This window comes from Anthonomus grandis, chromosome 22 (genome assembly GCF_022605725.1).
Source record: "Anthonomus grandis grandis chromosome 22, icAntGran1.3, whole genome shotgun sequence".
NCBI lineage: Eukaryota > Metazoa > Arthropoda > Insecta > Coleoptera > Curculionidae > Anthonomus > Anthonomus grandis.
The window spans coordinates 32977258-32997411 of NC_065567.1; the positions used below are offsets into that span (position 1 = coordinate 32977258).

Sequence of the window (20154 nt, forward strand, 5' to 3'; positions counted from 1 at the left end):
TTAGAGAGCGTCAAAGTTACCAAATTCACTGAAACTGCCTACGATTCCAGGAGAAAACAAGCAAAAAAAAATACTGAAAAATAATTGTAGATTGGTGTTTTTCGAGATAATAGAAATTTCTTAGCGACTGGATGGTCACGGGAAGCATGTGCATTATAAGCAGTAAATAAAGAGTTTAAATCTCCAGAAATTAAGTTAAGCTAAATTGCATACCTTAAACCAGTAATTAGTCACTTGACTATTATTTTATAGTAATAATTGTTGTGTATGTTTCGCCGCCTGCGAGTTTTGAGTTGATGAAGGGTTTGTTGCCTCTTGATTGCATTTTTAACATTGATATACGTATTTTGGGTTAATTTAACATATTACACTATGTTAATTACAGTACTACGGCATCTCAAGATAAGGTTTGTGCAGAATTGCATAATTTTATAAATTCTTTAAACCTTAAACAAAGCAACTATTTACAAAACTGTAACAATAGAATTCTTGATCTTGTTATTAATAAAAATGAGAACTGCACGTTACGAAAGTCACTTTATTCAATTTTAGATGAAGATGCCCATTAAAGTATTGCCGATCCATAAATTTGAAACGAAAAGCAGGACTAAACCTATAGAATGCATATAACTTTAAAAAGGCTAATTTTGGCGCTTTATACAATGCATTTACACCACTTGATTGGTTATCTTTGGCATCTTTATTAATTTTGTTTTAACTAATAATGTTTAGAATATAAGAAATTCTATGTTAGGTTCTCTATTTTTTTGTTATATCTCACTTTTATTTAAGTTGTTTTTTCATTATATATTTGTGTATTTGGTGCTTCCGTTGCTGAACTCTACTGAAGGTGCATTTGACAAAAAGGAAATTTAAAAAAATCCTATTTTCCTTAAAAAAAATCACCCTAATATGCGTTTTCGAAAATTGATTTTAAATTGGTCGCGCTTAATAGAGGAGAAACAGCCGGGAACGGACAAAAAAATTAATCAAAGCCCCTCGGCTATGTCAAAAAGTAGTAAAAAAGAACACTTACATTAGCCAGCTGATCGAATCGCCCAAAAAGCTCGTTCAAAAGGCGAACCAGTTCTTGTGCAGTGCACTGTGATGCCAGCACAGTGAAACCGACGATATCCGCAAATAGGATGCTGGAAAAAAGCAGAAAAAAGTTGGGCTGGATTAATTGTGCTTTAAAATCGATCTGAAATTAATTGGGTAGCATTTTAAGTCAATTTAACTCATTTATTCACCTGTTGGTCGCAATAGAGGACATTCATCAAAAAAATTAAAATAATGAAAAAGTTAAAATAATGAAATTAGGTACAACTACACTAATGTCTGGTAAAAAAAATGAGTAACATAAAGTGTGGTTACGTTTTATTTTTTAGCACACCCCCTGGGAGACTTAAAATATCAATAAAAGCCATAAAACAAATTATTAAATTGAAAAGTGAAAAAATATAAATAATCTGATAAAAAATTTCAGGATTTTGGAAATAATGACAGTTTTGGGTAGTCAAGTCAAAGAATGTATGTGATAAACAGTACAAGATCTTAAAAATGTGTATTAAAAAAGCTTTGTTCATGGCTAGAGGCATCGCACCACTATGCGATTTCTCTACACATCACAATATTTGCATTTAAATTGAGACACTAACGAGCGTTTTTAGAAAAAAAAATTTAAAATTAATTTTCTTTTGTGTTTATAAAATACAACGCTTGCAAGAATTGAAAAATCATGATTTTCTTCCACTCTAGGGGAAATAAAATCGAAATTTTGCTTTCTGAGTGTAGCTCTTATTAATCTGAACAAATTTTATCTTAACTATTTTCCCCTTAGACGTACAGATTTTTTAAGAATATTTATGGATTTTTTATGCGGAGTACACTTTTTTATTTATTTTTTTTTAACTTTTTTGGAAAATTTTGACATAAGAGTTTTTTAATTACCTTTTTAAGAACAATATACTACAATTTTTTTTGGATTTGGCCAACTTTTCTAAAATTTTCAAATTCCACCTCGTTTTAACCAAAGAACAAAAATTGCCAATAATTTTAATTTTTCATTTTGTGCTTAAGAAACACATCGCTTGCAATAATTAAAAAAGTATACATGTACATCCGAAAAATTGCCTTGTTTGTATTAGAGGTTTTGATGCTTTTCGTCCACTCTGTAGGAAATAAAATCAAAATTCTGATTCTTAGGAATAGGTCTCATTGATCTGAACAACTTTTGTCTGAACAATTTTCCTCTTAGACCTACAGATTTCCTATAAAAAAATTAAAATAAATTTTTTTGTTAAATATTCATGGATGCAAGCTGTCTTCATTTTTGGAATGATGGTGTTCTTATGTGGATTACACTTTTTTTCATTTTCTTAGTTTTTCTAGTAGTAGTAGGGAATAGAGAATTTTGACATAAGAGTTTTTTGATTACCTTTTCATGAACAATCTACTCCAAACATTTTTTTTTATTTGGCTAACTTATCAAAAATTTCAAATTTTCTATCCAGTTTTGCGAATAATTTCTTCCCTGTTTTTTTACAAAAAAAATTCAAAAATTCATTTTGTTTTGTGCTTTAAAAGCACATTGATTGTAACAATTAAAAATCTAATATTTCCGTGTATTTTTTCCGAGTTGTGTCATGCTTTTCTTCTACTCTATAGAAAATAAAATAAAAAATCTCCTTTTTTAGTACAACTTTCATTAATCTGAACAACTTTTATCTTAAATAATTTCCTCTTGGAGCTACAGACTTGCCATAAAAAAACTAAAAGTGATTTTTTAAAAATATTTATTGGTGTTACCTCTTTTAGTTTTTGGAATGCTAGTGTTCTTATGTAGATTACACTTTTTCAGTTTTTCTTAGCTCTTTTATGGGAAACAAACAGATTTCACCAACTTTTCAAAATTTTCGAATCTTCCTGCCAGTTTTGGCCAAATGCCAATAATGTCTTGCCTGTTCGTTTTCAGAAAAAAATTGTAAAATTCTTTTTGTTTTGTACTTAAAAAACACATCGATTGCAATAATTAAAAAATCAAAATTTTCCATATATTTTCGGAGAATGACCTTTTTTAGATTAAAGATTTTTCATAGTTTTCTTCAACTTTATGGGAAATAAATCAAAATTCTTCTTTCTAGGTATAGGTTTCATTAATCTGAACAACTTTTTTCTTAACTATTTTCCTGTGAGACCCTGAGATTTCCCATCAAAAAATTAAAAGTGATTTTTTTTATAAATATTCAATTTTTAGAATGCGGATTAATTAATTTTTTTAATTATTTCTTACAAAACAAGTATTTTAGTACACTTTTTAAAGTAAACTCTTGACTAGCACAACAATGTAAATATCTAAGATATATGAGCCGCTCAGAGGAAAAGTGGTATATGTCAGTATTTTTTAATTTTTGAGTTATACCATTAATTATGTTTCTACTGGTCTAATATATTCAGTCGAAAAATGATATAAGTCAAAATTTTAACTTAGCTAAGATAAGAGCTTCCTAACGTTATTCCTCTCAACATAATGGATTCGTTCGCTGGAATAGTGGTATAAGTCAAGGCACCACGCTGTTCCGATGTCGCGCCAGGTCCTATTAAACTCGCTTTTTCTTGTTTAGTCAGGTTTTTTTAGTGTTATGGTACGTAGTGTGTAGATCAGTGATAGAACTTCTTCAGTGGATTCCCCCGATTCAGCATCAGTTCTTCCTGGACTTACTGACAAAAGAAGATGCTGTTGACAGTGGTCCATTATCCGATTATATAACTCTCCAAGTTATATCACTTTTCCGCTATGTTTTTGAAAAAAACTTACTGGAAGAATGACATTGGGCGGCAAAAATGTAATTAATGGGCGCAATCAGTAAAAATGTTTACCATATGAAATTTTAGTACACGGTTATTATAAATATGTACAAAAAAGTAAAGAATATGTTACTGTGATTTTTTAATTCATCCAGATGCAAAATATCAATTTTCTAAATTTCTACTTTAAGGGAGTTAGACACTTTTCCGCTGAACGGCTCATACATGGTAACTCTTAATAAAAGACTTGTACTAAAAAGCTCTTGTGCGTGGCTAGAGGCCTCGCACCACCATGCAATGTCACAATATTTGTATTTCAATTAAAACACTTTAGAAATTTCTTAGTGATGCGACGCCTCCGGCCACGCATAAGGTGTTTTTAGTACAATTTTAAAAGAAAAAAAGAAAACCCTTGAATTATAGTACAAAATGGCAAAATAACTTTGTATTATTTGATAAATTGTTGTGGCTAGGCAACAGAGTGTTTTCTTTAAAAAAGACCGAGTTTGGATCATTTCTTCTAAAAATCAATAATATCAAGTAGAAAATAAAAATATGCAAATACTAAACAGATTCTGCAAAGGCCTTTGATTGCATAAATAATGGATAAAAATCGAGTAATACTTCATTTAATTTCAATAGTTTTAGATAACATATTTATACTGCACTCGAGAGAAGCAATTTTCCTTCATAGGGAATATGAGGAAGACTAAGAGTTTTCTGTTTGAAAATGACATGAAGATCTGCAAAAATATCCCTTTTCTTACTCAAAGATGAAGTGGCCCTTCAGTATTTACCATAGCTTTAACAGTTATGCAATTTTAGAAAAACAATAATCTCAAACCATATGGATTTAAAGATCATTGCACTGATATTGAGGGCGTCGTGATTTCACTTACAGAATCTGTTTACAAAACTTTAAAAGAGGGAAATCTGTGCATGGGCATTTTTCTGGATTTAAGTAAGGCATTTGACAATCACATGTTGGGCACCCCTGCTATTCCTCATATATCTAAATGACTAATGCTAATTTTTTTAACTGCGTAACAAGGAGAAGTAATTTGCTTCCCAAATGACAAGGCCATACTTGTCAAAGGAAGTAATTGGGAAAGTACCTATACGACAAAAAGCAGAAATTGCCATAAGAATTATTAAGACCTGGTTTGATTTTAATTAGTTGAAAATAAATACGAGCAAATCCAAGTTCGTCTGTTTTTCGGATACAAGACGCAAATTTCAGCTCATTCTAAATGCAACAAAAATAAATGAAATCAGGTATCTTGGAGTTATAGTCCACTCAAATCTTAATTGGAACTGACACATACAATATGTATCAATTAAAATTAGAAAACCTATTCATAAATTCCACCATCTAAGATAGTTCATATACTATCAATTATTTAAACTAATATATTTATCTCTAGTAGAATCCACATTAAATTACTGCATTATAGTATGGGGAGCAGCAAATAAAACACATATGGAGCTTTTGACCAAAAGCATATATTGCTAGTTATTTTAAGAAACCCTAAATTTTACTCTTCTTAAGCACTTTTTTTCTGTCCTAATGATTAACCAAATATATATTAAATCAGTAATAAGATTTACGTCAAAAAAACTCTTTCTTCCTAAGTTTTACTACACATAATAGAGCAAACTCTAATAAATTGGCTGTCAATCAAAATCCAATTATGATTATAATTTCATGTAATAACTAAAATATATAATATGCTACCAAAGGACATGGCAAGTACGGGGCATATTATAAATATAAGGGCAAAAGTATTGCTTGTTTAACTCTTAATTAAACAAATTGGTTTTCTCCTTTACTAATTGTTTTTTTTTGTTTACTTGGTACTGTTTTTCCAACACAATTTAAAACATGTAAAATTAACATAAATATTAAGATTTTAGGTTAGTACGTTACACCTTAAGTGTGACGCACAGATTGTATCCATAGTGCGCATATGTTCCATATGTAATTAACCATATTGTATCCCATATAGATTTGAAAGAATAATTATATTTGATAGAATAATTATATGTGGTATCTCTTTTTAATTTTTTTTAACTTTCTCGAAAATAGAGAATTTTGCCATAAGAGTTTTTTGATTACCTTTTCGAGAACAATATACTGCAATTTTCTTTGATTTGTTCCTTTCCAAAATTGTATCCCATATTTGAATAAATTTAAATGTTATTCTTAAAAATATTTGTATAGGAAGAAACTGTCCAGAGACACTAAAACAGTATTTAATTAAGGAGATAAGAGCCTTAGAATTTTTTAAAAAGGCCTTCATGTTTCAAACAGATAAATTAAGTGATTTGCCCTCTTTTTTAACATAAAAAGCAACAAAAGTGTCAAGGATCACATTTAACTATTTAAATTAAATTTAAATAGCACCAATACGAAAAGAACGATTTCCAATAAGACAATAATAAAAAAAAAGACGTCAGGTACAATAGATCAATATCACTAAACAGCAGCTGCAAGTCTAGATCGGTTTTTAGGAGATAAGTTTGTTTTTGTCACCTGCATACTAGTATTGGCTTCTCCATAAAGTATGGCAATAACAGCCATAAAAGTCGAGTTAATCGCTAGTTTATCGAGCGTGCTCGCCTTTTGTTTAATTATAGTAAGAAATCGCAAGTGAATGGCGTGAATTTAACAAATTAGATCTGTGATAAAAATCCGGTTTTATTACGTTGAAAATCGCATTGTTTGGATTTTTGTTTGGCCGTTTGGAGCGGTTGCTATTAGTTTTTACTAACTAGGTTTAATTCTTAGAACCTTATCGAACCTCTTTATCGCGTTATTGTCTTTATTACATCATTGTTAAATAACTTGGGTAGATGGGTTTTATTGTATCTACATATTTTATGCATGAATCAATAAAACATACTTAAAAAAATCACTATAATATATTCTGGGAATATTGCTTTTATTTGGCATTACCTTAAACGTCCAGAGCCTATGATATAAATGTTATAGGTACGTGAAAAGAAACGTCATAACAAGATTCTTATGGGTTTTTTTTGGAGAAAATTACTCTCTGTCAAACATGTTTAGGAATAGAATATTCCAAAGAACTGCAATTAATCGGAAACCGTTTTTTCTAATTCTTTTTAATTTGACTACCGAATTAAGTCTTGCTACAGTTCAACTCGAAGTTTCAGTAGTCTCATTTTTGCCATTATGGTATTCATTACGGCACACATTTACGGTCTTCTGATCTTTAAAAGTTAATTCTTCCATAATCTAAGAATTCAAGCAGTTTGCTTTAAATTTATAAAGATACAGAAGAAAAACAATTAATTTTATCTCGGTTTATATCAGGTTTTAAACAAATTATTTGAAATATGAACCTTTTAGGTAAGTTGGAAGTTTAAATCACCTCAGTGACACGATTATCAATGTAGTTCACAGTCTTGACTAACTCAATTTATTAATGAACTGAAATAGATATGAACCGCATGAATCCGCGTCTTCTTAATTTTTACTACATTTTAATTGAATGAACTCTTGCTACAAAACCATTAAGTGTTTCAGTACCTATTTTCATTATAGCACCTTTGAGTCAAACTGTTGTTTTCTGATCTTTGAAAGTGAATTCTTTCATAATCTATGAATATAACCGTTTGCTTTAAATTTACGAAAACGAAAATCATGACTGCAACTGAAGATGGCACACTAAAAAAATGTACATATTACTAGATATGGATCTGATGGGCAGAAATGTAGCTTCATTTACGGTTCTACTGAGATTGCATCATTGTATGCTCATATTTAATGCAACTTGTATTTGCTGAAAATCGAGCTCTCAATAATCCTGGAATATCATCAATTGCACATTAAGACAAGATTTTTTTATCAAACCTCATAGGTAATGTGAAGTATTTATGGAATGAGCTTAAAAAAGCTTCAAATTATTTATATTTTCGATATAAAAAAGAGATATTTTGTCGATGGCAATATAGACGAAACGTTCCAAGCCTTAAGAAATATATTCTTTTATCTCGGGAAAATTGGATCATTTATTTCGGCCTCTATATTAAAATAGCTGCTTCTTGTCATTCTGGAAACCCATGAATTTTGTGAAAGTTACGACTGGAACTGACAAAATAATATCAGGTTATTCCTCAAGAAATAATTTAATATTTAATTGGATAACATCAAGACAGAAGGCTGGTATGGATATTGCTGCATCTGGAGCACGCAGAATGGTAAAATGCCTATACACAGTTCATACATTAATTTTTATCCCGGTTTATATGAAATTTCAAATAAATTACTTACAATATGAAAGTGGCTTTCGCATAATTTATTTGCGATTTCAGGTAAACTTATTATTTCCTTTTTTTAGCAAAAATTCAAATCACATAATTTTTTCATATACAGGGTGATTTTTAACCTGGGAAATGGTAGATGAAGATCAATAATGAGTAATAATGAGAAAAAAACGTAGTAAAATATTTTTGGTTTCCGAAATAAAGTGAAACAAATGTCAACAGAACGTGTATCAAACGAACTTATTTTGTTTATTAATAACTGATAGTAAATAAGTCATAATGTTTGGAATCTTTAGCAGTACTTAGTTTATTGGTGGCTGTGATCGTTTTCAATCGTTATTTTCACACGAACAAAATAAAAGCGTGAAATGTAATAGCGCACATTTTTACAAACGAAGAACTTGTCGACATGGTTTTGGTTTACGGAGAAACGCATCAGAATTCCCCGAAGATATCACCCGAGACGTGGGGCTTTCTTACGTGTTATTCAGCGGGGTAGAGAAACTGGCAATTTGCGGCCGCGGCCTGGACAAGATGGAGGAGCTATTAGACCTAGGCACATTCTAAATCTGGAGGAGGATATTTTAGAAGTTATCAAAGAATAACCTGGAATTAAAACTAGGATAATTGCAGCGCGATTTAGAATATCGCAATCTAGAATTTGGCAAATTTTAAGGCACGAGTTGCTGTACCCGTTTCATGTGCAAAGGGTACAAGCCCTACTTCCAAGAGATTTTCCGCTTCGAGTACACTTTTGTGAGTGGTTGTTACATCACCAGCAGTTAAGCCCAAACTTTACCATGAACATTTTAGTTACGGATGAGGCAAATTTTACGCGCAATGGAATTTTCAACTTTCATTACACTCATTACTGGGCTTTGGAAAATCCGCATATTACACGGAGAACATACTTTCAACAACGTTTTTCTGTAAATGTATGGGCTGGAATTCTGAACGGGATGCTCATCGGACCTTTTATTCTGGAAAATCGTTTGAATTGACAATTTACCAGTGCTCCTTGAAAATGTGAATCTCAACGTTAGGCAGAACATGTGGTTTCTTCATGATGGTGCTCCACCACATTTTTCACGACCAGTGCGACAACATTTAGATCGTATGTTTCCCGGACGATGGATAGGCCGTCATGGTCCAGTTGCGTGGTCCCCTCGCTCGCCTGACCTTAATCCATTAGACTTTTATTCGTGGGGTCATATGAAAACAATGGTGTATGAACAAAGTTGATACTGAGCAAGAGCTACGACATCGCATAAACGCTGCCAGTGACGCAATTCGCCTACAGCCTGGTTTGGCCCGTGCATGTACGTCTTCATGGATTCGACGAGCTCAAGTCTGTATCGAAAATAATGGAAACAACTTCGAAAAGTTGCTTTAAATTAGTTTAAATTAAACAAGTTAAAAAATATACGTTTTTTATTTAAAAAAATATGGATATCTCCAAAACTAAAAATATTTTACTACATTTTTTTTTTATTATTACTCATTATTACTCATCAGCTATCATTTCCCAATAGGCGCATAGGTTGAAAATCACCCTGTATATTTTGCATAATTCATTTGCGGATTTAGATAAATTGGTGAGTGTTAGCAAGTTTGAATCACACTGGTGATATGATTACCAATAGAATTCACGGTGATTTTTAACTAACTCTATTTATCAATTGACTTTTTTTTAAATAATTTCTAAACTGATTATGTGGATTCCTATGTACAAATTGCAAAACAATGAAATATAATATTAGGCGTAAAAATTAATGTAAAATCGTATTATCTCGAATCTTGAATTTAAAGTAAGGTTAATGTTGTAGTATCGTATTTTTAAAATGTTACAAAATAAACGGCAATGAACTAAATTGCTTGAAGTGTAAAAAGGTGAGTGTAATCGGTGTTATAAATGCGATTACATGTCGGGCAATTTTTCAAAGCCTGCACAACCTTTAATCAAGTAGTTATAAGAAGCTAAAAAATTAATATAAAATGTCTTATTGAGTTGAATTGAAGAAAAGGAGACCAACAAGATTTTATTAAATAAGTTTTAAATTACTTTGTATAATTTTATGAAATTCCAGTCCAGGAATGAATTGCTCCCTGGTAAACAAAACTATTTAGATATATATCTAGGGATTCATTTTAAAAATTAATTAAATGTCTGTACTTATGTATAAAAAATGCTTTAATTGGGTCGTAAAGCATAGCCTCTGGGCATGCAATATTGGTACAAATGTCTTAAAAGTACAACTTTTATTAATATATCGTACTATTTGTCACCTAATTGTATACTATACTTCCAAAAAATCGGGGACATCCAACAAAGTATATAGAAATGGGGAGAATAATTGTGCAAGGCGTTTTTAGTATAAATTTTTAAATGGAAAAAACTCTATAAATTTGTAGTACAATTTAAATAGTTTATTCTTGGTTCTATACCAGTATAGCCACGGTTAAGTGTTAAAATTGTACTATAAAACTTTTAGTTTTTTAGTAAGTTTATAAAACAAACCTTAACCGTGGTCAGAGTATACGCAACATCACAAGGTATTATTAGTAGAAATGTTTTACAAGTACAACTCTGCAATTTTATGATTAAATTGTACTAAAAACCATTAATGTGTGGTCATTACTAATAATGCTTTACAATGTCTTTATTTAAATGTAAAAGTTGTAAGAATTGTGTAGTAGTGCGTAGCCACGCATAAGGTGTTTTAAGTACAATGTTTCAAAGAGAGAAAAGTTTGATAAATTTTGTTTACCCTTTACTAGCTAGGGCTTCATTTTTTAAATTGTACTAAAAATGCTTTATGAGAGACCAGAGGGTGCACATCACTGAACAGTTTTTAACCACCTCTATTTAAATATGGCGATACCTACTCTTTGACGACCATGCACAAAGCGTTTGTAGTACAATTTAAATAGTTCAAAGTCTGTCAATATTTTTTATTATATCTAGCCAAGGTTTGAATTTTATAATTGTACTAAAATCGACCTTACGCCTGGCCAGAGGGCTACGTATCATTAAGAACTCTTTAATAGTTTCTATTTATATTTAAATTTTGAAAAAGTGGATAATTTAAAAAATTGTTTGGCGGTACGTAATTTTTGGCCCCGCACAAAAAATTGTACTACAATTTAATTAGTTCAAAGTATGTCAATATTTTTTATTGTATCTAGTTCCGGGTTTATTTTTAAAATTGTACTAAAACCGACTTTATGCGTGGCCAGAGGCTACGTATCACTAAGAATTCTTCAACCATCTATTTAAATGTAAAAAAATGATAATTTAAAGACTTGTATCACGAAGTGTAGTCATTGACCACGCACAACGCATTTGTAGTACAATTCAAATAGTTCAAAATTTGCCAATTTTCGTTATTAGATCAATTCAATCGTTGAGTCTGAAAATTGTACTAAAATCAACCATATACGTGGCCAGCGTATGATGGTACGTAGCCTTTGACTACGCACAAAGCATTTGTAGTACAATTCAAATAGTTCAAGGTCTGCCAATATTCTTTATTACATTTAGAACAGGTTTGTGTTTTAAAATTGTACTAAAACCGACCTTATACGTGGCCTGAGGTTACGCATCAATAAGAATTCTTCCAACGTCTTTATTTCAATTGAAAAAAATATATATAATTTAAAAAATCTAATGGTGGTACGTAGTTTTTGACCTAGAACAATACGTTTGCACTACAATTTAAATAGTTCAAAATCTTTCAATATTCTTTAATATATTTAGCCAAGATTTGAGATTTAAAATTGTACTAAAGTCGACCTTATGCGTGGCCAGGGGCTACGCATCACTAAGAATACTTCAACTGTCTCTATTTATTTTTTTTTTAAATTGATAATATAAAGAATTGTATGAAGGCGTGTAGCCTTTGGCTACACACAAAGTATTTGTAGTACAATTCAAATAGTCCAAAATCTGGCAATATTCTTTATTATATCAAATCAAGGGTTGAGTGTGAAAATAGTACTAAAACACACCTTATGCGTGGTCAGAGGCTACGATCAGCAAAAGTCTCCTAAAATGTCTTAAGTGAATTATCAAGTATACAAGTTAACTTATCAAAAATATAACCGCACTCCGCTAGGTGTAATTTTCTATCACTTATAAATTATTCTCACTTAATAATAATAATAAGACGTTTATTAGTCACCAAGAAATTACAGCGATTAAGCACAAAGAATAAAACTAATATGTAGGTGTATTAACAAAATTCCACTAAATATTGAGTATTTCACCATTTACCAATAACAAAAAAAATCGAAGAATTTGTAATTAAATAAAAAAGCTATAATAATGCAAAGTGACCAACAGGCCATAATATGCAGATTTACAGAGATATCCTTTACATAAAGGGCTCCTTGAACTCTGTTGAGGCCAAAAAAAAACAATAATTTAAAAATGTAATAATAAATATTCTACTAAAAGAAAGAACATACCTAATGGGAGCATGGGAAGAGGATCGGAATATGAATGAAAATATGAGGGGAAAGAATATAATAAATTTTATAAAAATAAAATTTTAATAAATTTATTAAAAGCTTTGTAATCAGGATTTATTTAATAAAACATGTTTATTAAATAGCCATTAAGCGAGAGTTTGAATATATTATGAAATTTAGATGTTGATAAAATGATGACTTTCGATGATATAAAATACCAATTTCTTCCACTGAATTAAAAAAAAATAGTCTAACAGCGAAAAAAACAATCATTTCATTTTTCCTTTAACTTCAATTATGAATAACTTTTGAAATAGTGATTTTATGTCAAAACGGTAAGAGACCTTTTTGGTAGAGCATTAAATTCTCTTTAAGGATCTATAGGGTTCTTTTCTATACATTTATTTGTTCGATACGGACAAAATTTCAAAATAAAAAAAAATACTCTAAAAAATATATCAATGTTTAAAAGGTTGACAGGTTTTTTTATAGGGAATTTAATTTTCAATATATGTGCAGATAAATGAAAGCACAAATAAAAAATCGAAATTTAAGATGACTAATATTAAGGGCTTAAGCCTTCACGATAGTTTTTTTTCTCACCTTGAACAATATCTTCGATATATTTTTCAAAAGGAAATAGGCGATTTTTTTGGCATAGTCTACTGGTATCGTCTATATTATTCAATGCATTGTTAAAGAATATTTGAATGGAAGGAAATTTCATCGGCTGATTGGTACATCCTTCCAAATACACGAAATTTAGTGTAATGAACATACATCGGACCGGCGAATCTTTTTAGATACCATGAAAGATCTTTGATAGTATTATAAAATCTATTAGAGAAACTACGATAATACTGCCATATAAAGGGCAGTCTGTTACTATAGTTAGTTATTACATAATTAGTTTTAGACAAGTTAGTATATAGTATATAAGAATTAGGTGTATTGTTTAAATCATCTATTACATAACTTCAGTACAAGTTTAACAAGAAAAAAGTTCTTTCAATTTTTTTCACTCTTTAATAGCTAGGGATTAATTTAAGGATTCTTTGACCGCCTCTCTTACATTTAAATATATAAAAAGATTTAAGATATATATATAAATTTAATTTATATAAAAAACGTAAAGAATCGTATTGTATTGCGTAGTCTTTTGCCACGCACAAAGCATTTGCAGTACAATTTAAATAGTCCAAAGTCAGTCCAAATTCTTTATTATAATTAGTCAAGGATTAAGTTCTAAAATTGTACTAAAACTGTACTAAAAATTGTGAGTAAAAAAAATAGAGTGCGTAAATCCTTTTTTTTGGCATTTCTAGACTGAGTTAATCTACAATAAAACATGCTATAACTTGCTATAGATGTAATAATATACAGGGTACCTTACATTAAAAAAATATATAAAAATTAGTCTTTTTTTTTTGTTTTCAGCATATTAATCATAACTTACTAAATTATCCTCGTATTTTCAATAATAAAGAACAATATAACAAACTTAATTTTAGGCACGCCGTATATAATTAAACATTTGTATAGATTTATAAACGCTTTGCTCAATTTTCCCCGAAAATAAATTAAAACAAAACACGTTTTAAAACAATACGTCTGTAGGAAGTTTTAATTGAAATATCCAAAAATAATAATTTACCTGACATTTTCATGTTTTTGGATATAAATCTTGTGAAATTGTCCTTCGACGGGTGAGATAATATCGTTTTTCATTTCCATGGCCACATGTTGGGGAAGAACTGACAAAAGCAGACGTTCCTAAAACGGATATACATACATAAATGGCATTTACGGAGTAAAAGATAAACTTTTTAATTAAAAAAAAGCGTGTTATTGACAATATGCCAATGAAAGTTTATTTGTAAAATGTATGGGTTTTTAGGGATAATTCGGAGTGTTTATGCGTTCTACAGGGTGGTTGTAAAGTAAGGAATAAATTCAATATCTCGTAAATTTTTTTTTTAAATCGCTCGTACTTTTATTTATTTTTTTTTTAATTTTGCATTTTTGAATTGTCCTTACAATTCCAACCATTTTCCATGTTGCATGTGCTATACCTAAGTCCAAGCGTTTTCGAGTTATTCTCATTCAAAATTTGAAAATTGAAAAAAGGTCATGAAGAAAAAGAAAAATATAATAATTTTTAAAACGTTTTGTTCTATCGAAAACAAAGCTTCGTAAACTTAACAATAATTTTATTTCAGCAAATGTTCGAAATGTCCTGCGTTACTGACGATAACCTAATCGATATCTAAATTCCTGCTGCACATTTCGAACCATTTCGGGCCTTATTCGACGTATTTCTTGACGGATGCGTTGTTTTAAATCATCTAGATTTGCCGGTTGGCTTTTAAATACCTCTCCTTTATGACATCCCCATAAAAAAAAGTCTAGTGCTGTTAGATCGGGTGATCTTGGTGGCCACTCAATAACACCGCTCCTTCCAATCCATCTGTCTGGGAAAGTGTCGTACAAATAAGTTCGGTACATGTAATTGTAAAAGCAATCCAAAAATGCAATAAAAAAATTGGGTTGCAAATTGAAAAAAAATTAGCAAACCTTTTTTGAGACACCCTGTATATTTTTTTTCTCAAAATATGCTCGAAAAAAAATCGACGGGTCCAAGCGATTTAAAAAAAATTATGAGATATTGAATTTATTCCTTACTTTACGACCAACCTGTATGCTTAACCAACTATCCCAAGCAACACACGATAGTTAAATAAACGTTAATTTTTGGTTTACATCACGTGTACATTTCTGGTTGAACTTAGGTTGAATATTGTATACTGAGTTGTAAAGACGTTTACAAAATGAAATGAGTTTCTAAACAAATATACTTACCATCAGAAAAACGTTGAATTTTAGTTATAGAAGATAAGTATAAAACCTTTATTTTAATTGTTAAATAATTGTTGATATGAAATGTATGATAAACGTATCTATTTAAGCTTAAACTGTGGTATATTTTACTGGGTGTCCAGAAAGTCTCCCAACAAACTTTACATTGATCGAAAATATTTTTTAATAAAAAGAAAAGTACACCACTGCATTTTTCTGAAATAAATTTTATTTTAAATCCTTGTTTAGTTTTGAGCAAATTTTCGTTCATGTGTTTTTTTTTTAAATTTGTATATCTTATTTGACATAACTATTGTGTTTCATACACGTTAATGCATTTACTACTATATTCCATTATTCTACGATAAGATATAGACGTGAATGAAAAGTATATCGCTTGCTACACAGTGGCATATATGTGATATCGGGTATCACATTTGAAGTGTAGAAGTTTAAAGACTAGACATGTAAATCTTGTGTCAATTTTTTTAAATGCCGAAATTTTCTCCCATTTGTAAACAAATTCGTACATTATATATTCTCACCTATAATTTTCTTAAGAAGCATTTTTTTCTTAGGCAATTAATTTCTGGAAAAAAACTGTTTTTTATTAACCCTACCCTGACCCCCCCCCCACCCACCCCACACAACTTACCAGTAAGAAATTGTTTGCAAAAGTCACTGTTTACCAAAATAATACGATGAATAACAGCTGATTTCATCGTTAATATCCAATCTAATAGCACAGTGTGTTTATTTAAATTTAATATATACATATATGTATATTAATAAATATTTAATACAAATTAGATATTACGGATGAAAAACAGTGATTTTTCAAAGGAATTTCTTACTGGGCAAATGTTTGGGGTGGGTGGGGGGGGTAAGGGTTGTTTTAATGAAAAAAAATGTTTCTGCACAAAATATATATGCAATATTTAATTTAATAACACTGTTTATTTAAATTAGATATAATTTTATATACATAGTATAAAAACAGCGTTATTAGATTGGATAATATGGACGAAAAACAGTGATTTTTCAGAAGAATTTAATCAAATATTTGAGGTATAGTAATCGACTTTAAAAATTGGATATGTAAATCCCGTGTCAATTTTCTAAATGCCGAAATTTTCTGACTTTTGTAAACAGAATAGTATATGGTATACGTATATTCTACAGTGTATGTAGAATATAATTTAATTTAATTTATAATTTAAAAATTATGGAGTGTATTTATTAGAACACAATTATATTGAATAATCAACTCAAAGTCATAATATTAATGAACAAGGAAATTTCCATATTGCCTCGAAGAGTAATTAACAAACTTCAACTTGACATAGAAGGAACAGTATTAAGAATAATATTACGTTCCAGATGCCTCCCATATAGGAAACTTTGACATGACTTTTTATGATATGATTGAATTTGGAATAATTTTCTTAAAAAACTTACCAGTTTTTCATTTTCGTCTTCCATTTCCAGTCGAGCCGCGATGCAATTTCTAGTATCCAAAAAAGCTTTCCGCTGTGCATGTTCCATGAGATTATGCATGAAAATACCGACGATATTAACGCAAAAAAATACCACAACGTTCGCCGTCAACTGTAAAAACAAGAAAACGAATTAATGAAAAGGACCGTAAATGTAAATTTAAAAAAAAAAATATTGTTTTGTTGATACAATGTTCCGAGTTCTTGATATGCATTTTATAGCGGGCTATAAAACTGGTAACCATCTTAAAACCAGATCAACTGATCGGATTTTAGATTGTTATCTGATAAATATCTTATACGAATACGCAGAAAAGAACAGTGGTAGCGGAATATAGTATGAAATATATAAGTCTTTTCAAAAACCTACAATATATCCTTCAGGCTGATTTAAGTCAACTTATCTTAGTACAAAGTTGCTTAGTTTGTCCTGGTTATTTTTTTAATAATTGTTTGTTTCAGATTTCTACGCCAATGGAACAAAAAGGGTTTGGGTATAAAATTCAAATTCACCCACTCATTTGCTACAGATGAAACTTTTCTATATTTTTGTATTCAAATTTATTAATTTAAACGGACTTCTAATAGAGGTAGATAAAATACAATTATATTCAGTAGTAGGTAGAAGGCTGCTCTGAATTCGAAACAGAAAATAGAAATCTTTACTAGATAGAGAGGCATGGAATTGTGGTAAGACCGGTGGTTTACTGGATACCACACAAAAATGAATTTTACACAGCAATTAAATTAAGGTGATGAATATCTTTGACACACTCAACAGAATAATTACAAATCAAAATAAACTCGGACAAAAAGAAAGTGACAACCAACCAAAGTGATGACGTAACGTTTAAGACAGTCTAAAATAAGAATGACAAATTGTTGCGTATAGAAATAATTGGACATCGAATGCATGAATACACAAATAATATTAATCATGAAAGTTTACCTACATATATGCAGGTACCATATCGAATGATCACAAATATTAAATTGGGATAACTAATTAGTCAACATAATTTTTAATTTGTTGAGAAATATATTCCTATGAGGCTGTAATATTTTTTAATTTGCGTGTGCTCTTTGTAAGCGACATGTAACAAGTTCATAAAGGCGCATACATAATTCATAATCGAACACAAATGTTGATTGCATAATCTGCGACTTTGCTCGCAGAAAATACTAGCAATATTAATGTCCACTGGACTAAAGACAATTGCGTATCATCAGCATATTGATATGGTTAGAAATGTTTTAAATATATTATAAGTATACAGGTTGGGGAATCTAAAATTACGTATTGTCAAAGTACGTATTGAAAGACAATTTTAAAGATGGTTTCGGCCTTTAAGATTGTCATAAATGCCACACTAAAGTGCAAGAGGCTTCTATCAAAAGGGTTTATGAGCAAGAACGACTGGAAGAAATTTATTTGCAATGCCCTAAAAGTGGATTCAATACGATCAAGTAGAAGTGTTGGAGAGAAACTGGCCCATAAAACTGTCAGCACAGTATTTGGACCAAACATGGGTACAAACGATTTAAATATTTCAAAACTCGGGAGATATTTGCCGAGGATCAATGGCGAAGAATGGAATTTTGTGAAACCATGATGGAAAATGAAAAATTTCAGATTATTCTCTTTTTCCATTACATAGGAAATACAATCCTTTCATTGCTCGATAATGGTCTGGAGAAAATGAGCACAGAAGTGTTTAGTTCCGTACTCAGTATCCTCAAAAATTGAATGTTTAAGCAACTATATTACTACGAGATCTCTTTGTATACTATATTACTGCGACTATACTTTCATCTGTAACCGTAACTTTTCTGTGAGAATAATTACTGATGTCAGACAAAATTTTAGGTACAGTCACTCTGCCAAATCTATGTACAACTTTTATCTTTATATGTTAAAAATATTTTTCTGTCATCCAAATTAGTATTAGTATCTTTAGGTATTAGCAATAATAAGATAATCAGCGATACACCCTTGATCGAAAGTAGGTCTTCGGTTACGCCTCAACTAGATCAATCTATAGACACCCTTGCTATTGGATTATCTTCTTTTTTAATAGAAACTCCCACCATAATCAAGTTGCCCTAGCATTTCTTAATATTCAATCTGTGCGTTCAAAAGTTAGCGAATTAGGACTATTTTTAGAATCGGTTAACTTTCCTAGTGTGTTAATTCTTGTTGAACACTGGTTGAGGTCTGACGAGCCTATTGATATCCCTGGTTATGTACTATTTTCCAAATTTTCACGCAAGCAATATACACATGGTGGTACTCTTATTATGTTAGAGAAAGCTTTTTTAACTAAGTTTATGTTTATTACTATTGACAGATTTGATCATCTATTGATTGAAAAGGTGTGCGAGTTTTCTATTGTATTTAGCAGTAAGTTAAGTTTGTATATTTTAGGATTGTAGATAAAATAGTTCCTCCAATAGAGCTAAAGAGTCTTGGAAGATTTTAAATCAGCTAAGGGGCACAAACAATGTCTTGGTTATTCCTTAAGTATCTTAGACTTTCTTAGAGTATTCTTATTCCGTAAGTACCTTAGACGCCAATGTCCTCAATTCCTTCTACTGTGATATTGCTAGTAACCTTGCAGCCAATCTCTCACAAAAAATAGATCCCAGGAGCTATCTCAGCAATGTGGTAGTAGCCGAATCTTTCTTTTTTGCCCCCACAAGTGTAGAAGAGCTTAAACAGTTAATGGTTAATATTAAGAATAAGAGTTCATCAGGTTGGGATGGGCTTTCTCTTAAAATATTTTCTGCTTTACCTCTTGTTGCTTTGCAAATCTTGGCCGAGTCAATTGACTTTTCATTTATGTCTTGAGTTTTCCCAGAGTGCTTAAAAAGATCAATGATTATTCCTCTTTACAAGGGTGGCGATCACGACTGTCCTTCTAACTTTAGACCTATAGCGTTATTGCCTACTTTAGCAAAGATAGCGGAACGGCTCGTTAAGGTGAGGATGGTTTCATTTTTAAATAGGTTTGGCCTATTGAGTCTTCAGCAGTTTGACTTTCGTGAGTCTGTGAGCACAAATGATGCTATCTTTAGCTTTCTAGAGCACCTGTACAACCGATTGAATGTTGGTGAAGTTGCAGCAGCGGTATTCTGTGACTTGTTCAAGGCATTTGACTGCGTGAGTCACAGAATGCTGCTGATGAAACTGGAGCTCTATGGTTTCAGAGGAACTACCCTTGGGTGTGTGGTTTCG

At 30.6% G+C, this 20154-nt stretch overlaps 1 protein-coding gene across 6 annotated transcripts in view; it reads right to left on the reverse strand.

The window, feature by feature from the left end:
• LOC126749160 (Ca(2+)/calmodulin-responsive adenylate cyclase) overlaps positions 1-20154 on the reverse strand; it is a 163055-nt gene that overhangs the window by 70190 nt on the left and 72711 nt on the right. For all 6 annotated transcript variants that reach the window (XM_050458839.1, XM_050458840.1, XM_050458838.1 and 3 more), the window contains exons 5-7: positions 16882-17031; positions 14222-14340; positions 1037-1148 (exon numbers count right to left, since the gene is read on the reverse strand). In XM_050458839.1, the coding sequence (XP_050314796.1) occupies positions 1037-1148; positions 14222-14340; positions 16882-17031 (381 nt within the window). The remainder of the gene's footprint in view (positions 1-1036; positions 1149-14221; positions 14341-16881; positions 17032-20154) is intronic.